Here is a 13725-nt window from a genome sequence, read left to right as displayed (position 1 = left end):
AAAGACTGCAAACAAAAGGTTTTTTTGGATTGAGAAAGGCGGCAAGCTGAGAAGGTGTGGCGTGAAGAAGAAGAAGAAGAAGAAGGAAAAGGAAAAGTGAAGAATGGGGGAGGGTTCAATGATTTGGAAGAGAGTTAAAGAAGAAGAAGACGAAAACAGCATACTTGAGCAAGAAGAAGCATTGGTGGCTTTGATAGAGCACCGCACCAAAGAAGTCCAACATCTTCGCCAACGTATCTCCTATTACCAATTTCAGGTTCTTCGTCTATTCTTCATCCATTCATTCCTGTCTTGATTGGGTTTCTTTTCCTGCGATTTTTGGGTTTTTTTAATTGTTCCATTTTGAATTTTTGGGTTTTTTTTCTTTTAATGTTCCATTTTTTATTTTTGGGTTTGTCATTTGAGAGTGTAGGAACTCTTATTCTTTGTTAAATCTTGTATGGGGTTTATGAGATTATCAGGTTGTTTAGTTGCAAACTATTACTGAACCCGTGGCGGATGAATGCACTGAAATCCGAATTTCTTTAGGTTAGTTGTCTATTTTACTGAGGGTGCCCCTGAAATTTTATTTGTGGCTCTATTATTAATTCATATGTATCAATTTTGAAAATATTATGAATCAACCACCGACTGAACTAGATGCATCCTAATAAAATGGCCCCTTCTTGTTGAGAAGTGTGTTGCAATTATGGTTTGTTTACTTCCTAGATTTATACTTGGTGCTTTCCTTTATTGTTTTATTCTTCCTGCTTGTTCGGAGCATAGCTTGCTGAAGCAGAGGAGAGGCTGCAAGATTCCCAATCTAAATTGGCTCACCTACGAGGCCGACATATCTTGTCATCGTCTAATGCTTCTTTGGCTACTAAAAGGGTTAAGGTAGAGCAGGGAATAGCCTCTCCCGAACATATAGATGGCAATTATGAAATCCTCCAATCAAGAATTAAACTTGTAATCCCGTCCGTAATTCCCAAGACTTCACAACCAATAAAACCAGAAGGGTTAGTTGCAAAATCCACCATTGCACTCGAAGAAACCAACGCCTCTAATAGAGCAGTGAAAGTAAAAGTTGAGGAATCCGATAGAAGCTCTACTGATATGGAGGTTGTTGAAGTTATAGATAGAGGGACTAAAAGGAAGTTAGGTAAGGAAATAACCTCTAACTTGATTCGTCACTTATTTTGATGTTGTATTTTACATTAACATTACGAATTTCTTCTATATAGAACAAAAGGAACACAAGGAATTGATAACCTTGGTTGAAAGCTGCTCATCGCCGACCTTAATTGGCCCCTATCCCAATTCAAGCAATATAATCCCCAGTCAACACAAAAGAAAGTTGAGCAGTATAAAACCAGAAGGGTTAGTTGCAAAAACCACCATTGCTCTCGAAGAAACTGCTGCCTCTAATAGGGCAGTGAAAGTAAAAGCAGAGGAATCCGACATAAGTTCTATTGATATGGAGGTAGTTGAAATTAAAGATAGAGGGACTGAAAGGAAGTTAGGTAAGGCAATAACCTCTAACTTGATTGATCACTTATTTTGATGTTGGATTTTACATTAACATTACAAATCTCCTCTATAGAACAAAAGGAGCACAAAGAATTGATTACCTTGGTAGAAAGCCGCACTTCGCCGACCTTAATTGGCCCCTATTCAAGCAATGTAATCCCCAGTCAACACAAAAGAAAGTTGAGAAGTCTTTCTATGTGTCCAGTGAATGATCAGCTTTTCGTAACCAGGTATGCTCTTTTGATAAGGAAAGTCAAAGATATGCCTTTGACCATGTGAAAACTTCTATTTTAGTAGTGCAATGGAAGACATGCTTCATTATTTCAATCGTTTAGCATTGGCAAATTCTATGGTTTCTTTATATTTTATGTTGTCTTATTTTTTCTAGTGTTTTGGACCATTTGCAGTGCTTTGGATGGATTAGTCAACTTGTGGAAAATTCAGGGTAGAGGGTAAGCTAAGGCAAAATTTTCGTATAATCTATCATCTAATTATATCATGTATGCATTATATGTTTATTTTATATCATTGTTCCTTTTTCCTCCCCTTGCATGTTATGATTTAGGCATCAATGCATCATCATAGGTGGCATGTCCATTAATTTTAAATACTTCTGTTTAGATGGCATTTAGGAGCATATTTTATATCAAGGTTCTTAACTTTGAGGTCGTGGGATCGATTCCTATGGATGGCATTTCATAATTTAGAGGCATCTTACAGAAGTTGCTCTCAACCTAGTGTTGAGGTCACCCTACTATCTTGCCTCCCCTTCCCTCATTACATATGGGAACAAGGGACGACTATTTTGAGATGACTATCCAGCTCAGTTGGTAGAGCACAAGATTTTTAACCTTGAGGTCGTGGGATCGAGTCCTATGGAGGGCATTTCATAATTCGGAGGTCTTCTACGGAAGCTGCTCTTAACCTGATGTTGGGGGCAGCCTACTATCTTACCTCCCCCTTACCTCATTACATATGGGAACAAGGGACAACCATTTTTTATATCAAATGTATCAATCAAGTACTAATGCTTTGTTCTTGTTTCTTACTTGTGTTGAACTTCAGGTCATCGGCTTCTTTGCTTAGTACCACAAATTGTGTATCATCGGGAGCAAGAAGATGGCCAGAAGATATAGCATGGCACCCGCACGGAAACAGCCTTTTTTCTGTATACACTGCAGATGCAGGTGATTCTCAGATATCAGTACTAAATCTTAACAAAAAGGGGGTAAGTATAATAGTTATAATTTATTGTTTTAAAAAAATCTTGTTGCTGTTACATTTAGAATTATATTCTTTGATGTATGGAGGCTCTGGAAGATCTATATAACCTGTAATTTTTTACTTAAAACAGTAGTTCTTCATTTTAGTAGGAGCCTATCTTAACTTAAGAAGTGGACTGTCATTTTGCTTGTATGTGCAATGCCAGAGACCCCATGTAACTTTCTTAGAGGATAAGCCTCACGTTAAAGGTATCATAAACAACATAGCATTCATGCCCTGGAAACAAACTTGTTTTGGCACCGGTGGCAGCGATCATGCGGTGGTGCTTTGGAGCGAGAGATATGAGAACGTATGGAAACCAAAGACCTTACATAGGAATCTACATTCTTCTGCTGTCATGGGAGTTGCAGGAATGCAGCAAAAACAGATTGTACTGTCTGCCGGGGCTGATAAAAGAATTATCGGTTTTGATGTGGTTACGGGAAGTGCAGATTTCAAGCATCAAATGGAAAGTAAATGCATGAGTGTTCTACCAAATCCTTGTGACTTCAATCTATTCATGGTCCAAACCGGGTAACGAACATCTATTCTGCAACCAGTAAACTTCTTTATGTTTGTCGAGTAATTAATTCCTATACCTTTTTTTTAATAAGAATTCCTATACCTTTTGAATATAAGTGTTTTACAGACAGTAAATTGCTTGGGTTTCTCTCTAGTCTATTAAAACCTTCAGATAAACAGCGATGAACTGAATTCAAAAGACTTAACGCCATATTTTTAGAACCTTCATTTGGGATATCTGGGCTGGACGCATTCCCACATCTGGAACTTATAGCCAAATCCGAGTAACAAAATAGTATTCTGTTCCAAGATTCTAATGAGTTAACATATAACAGGACCTTAACTGGCAGATTCCAAAGTATATTTTAACATCACTTTCCTAGATTTGCTAGCATAGTTAGGACATGATTTATAGGTAAGTTGAGTATGGTGACAATTTTGGATTGTTTGAGGTTCTTCCTATCAGATGACATGCTAGTTCAAGACTTGGGATTACTAGGCAATTTTGATGTTATTCTGATTCTCTATTTTCGTGAAGAACCCGTATCCAGAACCCATGTACGTCAAATTTTCAGACATAGGCAATGCGATTTGACTCTACTTTACCCTTAGATTGTTGCCTTTTTGGTGTAACTTGTGAGGCACATGTTATTAAAAGAGTGTTATAACTTTTATCTTCCCATTGAAGTTTTAGACACTGTGATGTATCTTTTTGCAGGGTCCATGAAAGGCAGATCCGGCTGTACGATGTTAGAGCGATGTATGCCGAACTGCATTCATTAGGGTGGAAGCAAGAAAGCAGTGAATCTCATTCGGCTCTTATAAATCAAGCTTGGTCTCCTGATGGTTTATACCTCTCATCTGGTTCGGCTGACCCTGTGATTCACATTTTCGACATTAGGTATAATGCGTGCAGGCCATCGCAGTCGATCCGAGCTCACCAGAAGCGAGTGTTTAAAGCTGTATGGCATAACTCTTTACCACTTCTTATTTCCATATCTTCTGATCTTCAAATTGGACTGCACAAAGAGTAGGAAGAGTTCCCTTTTAGTAACTGACCGTTCATTTGTTCTCCTTTGAGAGAAACCTTCACATTTCCTCGATTTGATCTGTTACTGGTTGAACAGTTCTAAAGCTCGAGGATTTTTGAAAATGTGCGAATTCGGATTTCTTTGAGAAATCCGATTTTGAAAGAGGAATGAAATCGTTATTGATTATCTGAGGCTAGGTATGATTGAGCACTATAAAATCACAAGAAAGATTTTGGATCATAAACAAATATTAATATATTATTTGATACTTGAATTTAACTTCAAAATTCGAATTGGTAGTTGTGCTTCTAATGACGCCTTCATTCTTTTATCCAATTTTAGATACTCTTTTGAGACGAAAAGAAAAGTACTCATTGAAGTAAAAAGCTAATTTTAGACACCAGTTAGTATAATGATTTTTTAATGTATTATATGGTATTTAGTGGCAAAAGCACCTCAATAATTGTGTGGCAAAAAATTCCTTAAATAATAATTATCGGAGTTTATTTTTTCAAATAAGATGGTATTTATTGTAGATTAGGGAAGTCGCATGGACTACAGTGTTTTATTGAATATGACTGAATGACATGGTGTCTTCTCAAGTATGACTATGGTTAGCTTTACACAGTGGTGATATCGTTGGTGTTGTTCTTGAGTTGTCCAAGGAGCTGGTTGGAGACGGGTTGCTTTTATGAGTCTAACGAAGATGGTGAACTAACTTAGGTTGTTGTTGTAGAATGCGTGAAAGTTAGTGGACACTATTAATGTAGTTTGGGAAGATGAAGAAGACAATTACATAAACAAATGCGAGAAGTTGTCGTGTTTTCCATGCATCTTTTGTCGTGTTTTCCATGCATCTTTTGAGAGGACATATCTTTTGAGAAAATAATACGTTTGATAAGAGGCTTCTTCAAAATGATTGACAATCAACATAACTTTCAGTTGACATTATAACATTCACTCTGTTTGAGAAAAAAAAAGACAAAGGGTTAAGTAATGAATGATTATTTATGTTTGTGGTTCACTTTTGCTCACTAATTTCAAAAAAGCATAAGATAAGATCACTTTCGTTTTTATTTAATTAAGATGTGGTCACTTCGTTTTGTTTAATTAAAATGTGGTCGTCACGGGTTAATTGCTGTTAACAAATAACAAAATATGTTACGTGATAGTTGATATAATCACACCTTTAATCCACGTTATTTACATATTCTCTTAATTTAGTTCTAAATTGAATAAGATTAAAATGCAATTGATGTATAATATAAGGACTTCTATGATATATTTTCTCTCATTTGGATGGTATGTTGGTATTAATCTCATCTCACCCTTTTTCATCATTTACTTGATTCTCATCTCACTAATTTTCCCCATTATGATAAGGATTCCTATGCTCAAATGATGTTTTGACCACTAAATTATTAATTATTATAAAATGGTTATTAAATTTACTAAATTGTTATAAAATAGTCATTACAACGTTATAATAATTGTAAAAGTTCAATAAATTTAATGATATTTTGATAAAATTTAATGATTATCTCAACCTCTCTCCCCGACTGTCCATCACCCTTCTCTCGAACCTCTCTACTTCGTTCATGTCCCTCAACGATCTCCACTCTGAGCTCACTCTAAAAGACTGCTTGATCTTGTTCGATGACACCCTGACTCGACTCAAGGACTCGGTGTCTTCAAAGGAGAAGATCAGTGATATCCAGACTTGGTGATAATGGGATGGACCACTGGTGATGTAGTCTCTTATTAATAGTTTGGCCATTGTTGCTAAAATGCAGACTCCATGTACAAGAATTTGGTCTCACCATGCACTGAAATTCACAAGTTGTGTCTCAAAGTTCAACTGATTGAAAAAAATGGCTTCTTCGAGTGAATTCAGACCATATATCCGTATTTAACAGCTACACCCGAGTAGTTTTACTTCGAACCGATGATTATAGTTGGTTTCTATAAGCATTGGGTGAACCCTTTTGAATCAATTTAACTGTGTCCAGGTTTCATGCGAATACATCTGATCAAAGCCTGCGACTATGGAACTTTAGGCAAAACATAAAAGAACAAAAGCAATGATACCAAAAGAGTCTCGTTCGTGAGTTGTTGATTTCCTTTCTTTTAGGTGATTCGTATGCTTATCATTCATATTACTCTATTTGATATTTGGAAACCATCAATTTTGAGTATAACAGTGGTTTCACGCTTGGGATAACACCTCGAGCGTTGTGACCCAAGTGGGGGTATTAATGTGATTGAACATTGGTACAATCCTCAGATTTGGGTCCATGGTGGCTGTTCTCTGGCCTGTCTGTTCCAAGCGAGGAGTTGGGCTGCGGGTCGGGTCCCTTAGCCCCTAGAGTGGAACGCACGTGAGACTGGTTTCACATACCGGAAATATTATCACGTACAATAACATATTAGGTAGCTCTTATATAATGTAATAGGTATCGCTTATATTGACCTATTTTCGAAGTAAACCGGTATATTTATACAGGTAACATTGTAAATTTACCTATTACATTATAATTATCGGTTTCGATGTTTTTTGGATCGATACAATTTTAACTGTATCGACACTTTATGCTTGCACCTCGTTGGACATTCATATTTCATTCTGGAAAAAAGTATCGACACAAACTAAAAACGTGTCGCTACATTATTTAGACATATTTTCTCATAAAACCGGTATATTTATACCGGGTACATTGTAAATTTACCTATCACATTGTAATTTTCGTTTCGATGTTTTTGGGATCGATACAATTTTAAATGTATTGACATTTTATTCTTGCACCTCGTTGGGCATTCATTATGGACAAAATGTATCGACATAAATTTAACAAGTGTCGATACTTTATGCTGACCTATTTTCTCATAAAACCGGTATATTTATATCAGTTACATTGTAAATTTACCTATTACATTATAATTATCGGTTTCGATGTTTTTAGGATCGATACTTTTAATAAATGTATCGACACTTTATGCGTGCACCTCGTTTGGGCATTCATTCTGGACAATAAGTATCGACACAAATTTCACAAGTGTCGATACATTATGTTAACCTGTTTTCTAATTAATCAGTATATTTATACCGGTTACATTGTTAATTTACCTATTACATTATAATTATTGGTTTTGATGTTTTTTGGTCGATACTTGTAGAAAATGTATCGACACATATTTAGGTAGTTATTGTACATACCTAAATATGTACTGCGAATTTAATGTTGTACCCACTCTTTAACTACCACTACCAATACCACATCCTATTAAAAACACGACTGAAACATGTTCAATGAACATTTACTTACATCTCCATCAACTCCAGGACCACTAAACTTGTACAACAAAATTTTTGCCATGGATCATACTGATGCAGACAATGCTAAGTCAACCGAGGAATGCCATTAAGTACATAATGTTGATGAATCTGACAGATTGGTTGGTCTGCTCTTCTCTTCATGTGATGAAGCTTGGTACTTTTACAAGAGATTCGCACGGGAACATGAGTTTTGTGCACGTAAGGGAACAACACGGCTTGACATTGAAGGGAATGTGAAGACATAAGAATTTTGTTGTTCCAAAGAAGGGTTTCGAGTATCAAAAGTGAATATTGTTGATCGTCAACGTGCTCATACGCCGGTCACAAGAACAGGATGTAAGGCTAGAGTCGTAGTTACAGCAACAAATACAAACAATCACTAGGTTATAAGTAAGTCTTATCAGAAACATAATCATGCATTGTGCACACCTACTATGACACCATTTATGCGTTATAATAGAGCTGTAAGTAAGGTCGATATCGATGAGGCAACAACATTGAAAGAGGCAGGGGGTTATCATAATGTTGGATTTACACAAGTACTGAATCTCTTCCTCAATCCGGTACATGATGATTGTCGATGGGGATGTGAATGTGCTTATTACCTATTTTGATTATAAGAAACATGATGATCCCGGGTTTTTTATGACATACTCGGTAGACGAATCAGGGGCATTGCATAATCTTATTTGGTCGGATTCTATATCAAGATCGGATTACACATGCTTCAGTGATGTAATTGCGTTTGACACAACGTACAAAGATAATTTGTATGGTCGACCAATTATGCCTATTGTCGGTGTCAATCATCACCATAACACAGTTGTGTTTGCCACTATCATTATCGCTGACGAGAAGTCTCAATCTTTCGAGTGGGTGCTACAGAATTGTTTAGAAGCCATGATGAATAAATCACCTATTTCAGTTGTCACCGATGAGGATAGGGCAATGCAGAGGGCTATCAAATCTGTTATCCCTTATTCTAAGCATATATTATGTTCTTGGCATCTTTCTCGCAATGCACAAGCTAACATTGGTGACCCAAAATTTACAGCAGCATTCTCAAAATGCATGGCTTCCTGGTGGACAACCGAGGAATTTGATATTCAATGGCGTTCGGTTGTTTCAGAATTCAACGTCGAAAATTATCCATGGGTGATTGAAAAGGGAAATACTCGGTACTTATGGGCACAAGCAAATCTAACCGGTCATTTCTTTGCCAACATTCGCTCAACACAAAGGTGTAAGTCTATGAATGCTTCACTAGCGATTGCACTGAAACACAAGAAGACATATTTAGATGTTGTTCGTCTAATTGAAGATGGAATTAGTAGAATGCGTATGAACGAATTGAAAGCGGATTACTTAAGTTCCCATACGAAGCCCTTCCAGATCACAAAACTGGTCGACCTTGAAAGCCATGCTGCTGAGATTTTTACCCGCGAATCTTTTCGTGCATTCCAAGATGAACTTCTACGGGAGACATTGTACTGGATTGAGGAAGAGATTCAGTCCTTATCAGATAAATGTCAACATTATATTTTGTCAAAGTACAAAGAAAAAATAGGACATTTAAAATTAGTTTTGATTCTTGTACGGAAACCCTAATTTGCTTCTGCAAAAAATTCAAGACCGTTGGACTTCTGTGTCACCATCAACTTCACATTTTGAAGCACTTGGATTACACATATTTTCCTGGGAATTTGATTCAAAGTTGGTGGACTAAGGATGCGAAGGCTTCTGCTCCCAGTTATGTTGACTTGAATGTGTCTCCAGAAGTGATGCAAATAGCAAGGTTCGCTGCTCTACGTTCAACATCAAGTAGGTTATGCTACATTGCATCAAAGATAGACATGTCTTTCAAAACCGCAAGAGATGAGATGAAAAGACTAATAGAAGAATTTGAAAACTCGTTTGGTTTAAATGATTCAGTCAACCAGAGCATTGTAGTAAACAACGTTCATGACCCTCAACGAAAACAACGCAAGCGAAAAGAAGTACCGAAGAACAAGGTCGAGAATAAAATTAGGCGATGTGGGTACTGCAACGGTGAGGAACATAACACACTAACATGTCCTCAAGTCAAGCTCAATTTGAATACAAGCACACATCCTACATCAACTAATTTTTTTGAAAACGGAATGGAATAGACATTCAGTCCCGCACGTGATGGAAATGATCTCCATATATCATAAGTATCAACATGACTCATATTATGTATACATGTACAACAACCAATTGCTAACTTTTCTCATCTCATACATAATTACATCACATACAAAATTATAAATCGTATGTAACTTATACAAAATTAACCCTATATTAACAAAATTTACTCTCTTAGTGTATTTTGATAGTGGCTTACGAGACCGTTTAATATTTCATCCGCGTCATCACATAAATGCCAAACAATCTGTAGACTATAGTCTCCCGCAATCATGGCCGAAATCAGTTCTGTAACTGGGATTATCCAGGTTAATCATGTTGACAACATAGCCAATAAAACCTGGGGGTCTAAATGGTAAGCTAGGAATTGGTAAGGCAAGTTTCTTTTGAGGGTTTAGGGTTTAGAGCCCTCCAACGTAAGGAGTGCATGATTGAACATTACGTATAATAGTTGTATTCAGTTGTTGAAGAATTGTTTTTAATTTTATATAAGGATAGTTGTTGTGATATACGTTCACATTTCAGGACCAAGTAGTTAGATGCGTGCAATAGCCTATATCCTCGAGTTAAGCTAGGAATTGGTAAGGCAAGTTTCTTTTGAGGGTTTAGGGTTTAGAGCCCTCCAACGTAAGGAGTGCATGATTGAACATTACGTATAATAGTTGTATTCAGTTGTTGAAGAATTGTTTTTAATTTTATATAAGGATAGTTGTTGTGATATACGTTCATATTTCGGGACCAAGTAGTTAGATGCGTGCAATAGCCTATATCCTCGAGGCAGAGCACAAGAGATCTGACACTTAAAGATTTACCAAGAGCGGTAGCTTTTGCTCTGAATGAAGACCGAACCTAGAATCAACTTTGCAATTATGCCTATCATGCTGAAGATAACCTGCTGAAAAATAGGATTTGCACACAACTGCAAGCATTTTAAACCCTAAACCCAACTCCTCACATGATTGAAATCTCTGTTGCATAATTTTCTATGTGAGTAGTTGGGTTTAGGGTTTAAAATGCTTACAGTTGTGTGCAAATCCTATTATTCAGCAGGTTCTCTTTAGCATGATAGGCATAATTGCAAAGTTGATTCTAGGTTCAGTCTTCATGCAGAGAAAAAGCTACCGCTCTTGGTAAATCTGCTCTTGGTAAATCTTTAAGTGCCATATCTCTTGTGATCTGCCTCGAGGATATAGGCTACTGCACGCATCTAACTACTTGGTCCCGAAACGTGAACGTATATCACAACAACTATCCTTATATAAAATTAAAAACAATTCTTCAACAACTGAATACAACTATTATACGTAATGTTCAACCATGCACTCCTTACGTTGGAGGGCTCTAAACCTTAAACCCTTAAAGGAAGATTATCTTACCAATTCCTAGCTTACCATTTGGACCTTGCAAGGGGTTTTATTGGCTATGCTGTCAACATGATTATGAGCTTCCTTTATCCTTTCGCATTCAGTTAGACTGTAGAGATTTGAATCAATTAAATTGGATTAAATACTTTAATCTAATTACCATTACAAGAACAATTACATGAATATATTGATACTTACTGGTCGCTTTCGATTTTCTTCAATATTGATACGCTAGGGCTCCATTTGAAGGTCATCATCTTCGCGGACAAAGATTGAACTTGTAACCTATAACCATTCACAAACAATAAACTTTAAAACCTAACCCCTATTTCCGAAGACTTTCTAAAAAATTAGGGTTCCGATAACATACCTATCGAACACAAGAAGGGAAAAAATATGTCCAATCTAGAAATCAATACCATAATATCGATAAATTTACATGAATAACTGATCGTAACAGTTATGAACGCTGGTATTCGTCAGAGAGTAAGAGAATAGAATTGCCTTTAGGGTTTATCCATTTGCTATGTTACATATAAATAATGAAGAAAGAAAAACTGAGTTATTTAAAAGTATCGACACAATATTAAAAAGTATCGATACATGTTGTAGACCTATTATCTCATAAAAACGGTATATTTATATCGGTTATATTACAAAATTACCTATTACATTATAATTATGGGTTTCGATGTTTTTGGGATCGACACTTTTTGAAAATATATCGACACTTTATTCGTTCACCCTTTTTGGCATCCATTCTAGACAAAAAGTATCGACACAATATTAAAAAGTGTCGATACATGTTGTAGACCTATTCTCTCATAAAACCGGTATATTTATACCGGTTATATTACAAAATTACCTATTATATTATAATTATCGGTTACGATATTTTTGGAATCGACACTTTTTGAAAATGTATCGACACTTTGTGCGTTAACCCTTTTTGGCATCCATTCTGGACAAAAAGTATTGACACAATATTAAAAAGTGTTGATACATGTTGTAGACCTATTCTCTCATAAAATCGGTATATTTATACCAGTTATATTACAATATTACCTATTACATTATAATTATCGGTTACGATGTTTTTGGGATCGACACTTTGTGCGTTAACCCTTTTTGGCATCCATTCTGGACAAAAAGTATCGACACAATATTAAAAAGTGTCGATACATGTTGTAGACCTATTCTCTCATAAAACCAGTATATTTATAGCGGCTATATTACAAAATTACCTCTTACATTATAATTATTGGTTTCGATGTTTTTGGGATCGACACTTTTTGAAAATGTATCGATGCATGTTATAGACATATTTTTCATAAAACCAGTATATTTATACCTGTTACATTGTAAATTTACCTATTACATTATAATTATCGGTTTTAATGTTTTTGGGGTCGTTACTTTTTAAAAATGTATCGACACTTTATGGTAAACTTTAAGTTTGGATACATTATAGAAAACGATTATAAATATACAGATATTTCTAAGTATGAAAATTTTGTTGTGGAGATTATAGAAAATGATTCTTTAATAATGTGTTTCGATACATTTGCACGCAGATGTAAAATACATTAATAACTAGTATTGATATTTTAACAATCCTCAAATGTATCTGTATTTACACAACAATGTTCAAATAATGTACCCACAACAAAATTAATATGATGAAAAAGGGTTATTTCTAATGAAGTCCAGAACATTAGGCGCCTTCAACAAATTTTCCAAATACTCTCGTATGTTTCCGCCTTTTTCTGAGGACATACATATATAATTTCAATTATCAAACTAATGAAGTGCAATTTTACTAACAATAAACTAAATTTGTATAAGCAGAAATAAATTTGTGTCATACCTAGAGCACTGTCGTTCGAATGAGAAGCAGCGTCAAAGGTACACATGTAATTGTATTTCTATATAAACATATAAATTATTAATCAATCAATGTATGAACACATGTTTAACTGGAAAAACATATCGCTTCAATGTAACTTACCGGATTATAAATCATTTTTTTCGCTGAATCATCGACCAAAAGTGTATTTAGCTCGTTAAAATCAGGACATGCATTCCAAACATCTTTTAGATCTTTACAGTAGGTAACATTATCGTATGTTTTGCATTTTGCTTGATCCTGTTCACGAACTGTCGAACATAAATATGTAGGAATCATAGACAAATAAAAGTCATCAAACTGTATTGACATTCATCTTACCCAAACGAATAGAAAATGCTCAGAAAATAAAGGTAGTTTCTCAAGTACACGGTCGACGTTATGCCTGAGATTGTAATCAAGTTTGAATGTTAACATTCAATTGTATATTAACGATTTTGGCTACAGTAATTCAATTGCTCAACAGTTCTAACCTCATCTTGAAAGACTAAATGGAAAGAACAAAATTGTCTAGACAAAAATGCATAAATTCATATAATCCTGTTCTGAGGACAACATCTACAACATGAAGAAAATGAGATTAAAGTTATACGCTTATATGTTAAAATAATGGATACAAAAGAATATAAT

The 13725-nt window shown here is 35.5% G+C and overlaps 1 protein-coding gene across 1 annotated transcript; it reads left to right on the top strand.

Annotated features, from left to right (window-relative positions):
• LOC120167109 lies at positions 1-4511 on the top strand. Its single transcript, XM_039176218.1, has 8 exons — positions 1-256; positions 766-1141; positions 1224-1502; positions 1583-1739; positions 1917-1961; positions 2575-2737; positions 2939-3306; positions 4013-4511. The coding sequence occupies exons 1-8, from the start codon at positions 104-106 to the stop codon at positions 4326-4328; spliced, it is 1857 nt and encodes a 618-aa protein (XP_039032149.1). The 5' UTR covers positions 1-103; the 3' UTR covers positions 4329-4511.
• The last annotated feature ends 9214 nt before the right edge of the window (positions 4512-13725 follow it).

This window comes from Hibiscus syriacus, unplaced genomic scaffold, assembly GCF_006381635.1.
Source record: "Hibiscus syriacus cultivar Baekdansim isolate YM2019G1 unplaced genomic scaffold, ASM638163v2 tig00111662_pilon, whole genome shotgun sequence".
NCBI lineage: Eukaryota > Viridiplantae > Streptophyta > Magnoliopsida > Malvales > Malvaceae > Hibiscus > Hibiscus syriacus.
Note: the sequence above shows the minus strand (reverse complement) of the source record. Positions and strands in the feature narration are given on the sequence as shown.

Bases quoted from the DNA above. Each gene is read 5' to 3' on its own strand.
- LOC120167109 (XM_039176218.1), top strand. From the start codon at position 104: ATGGGGGAGGGTTCAATGATTTGGAAGAGAGTTAAAGAAGAAGAAGAC. The intron at 257-765 runs GTTCTTCGTCTA...TTCGGAGCATAG, and splicing joins TCTCCTATTACCAATTTCAG to CTTGCTGAAGCAGAGGAGAG. The intron at 1,142-1,223 runs GTAAGGAAATAA...TCTTCTATATAG, and splicing joins AGGGACTAAAAGGAAGTTAG to AACAAAAGGAACACAAGGAA.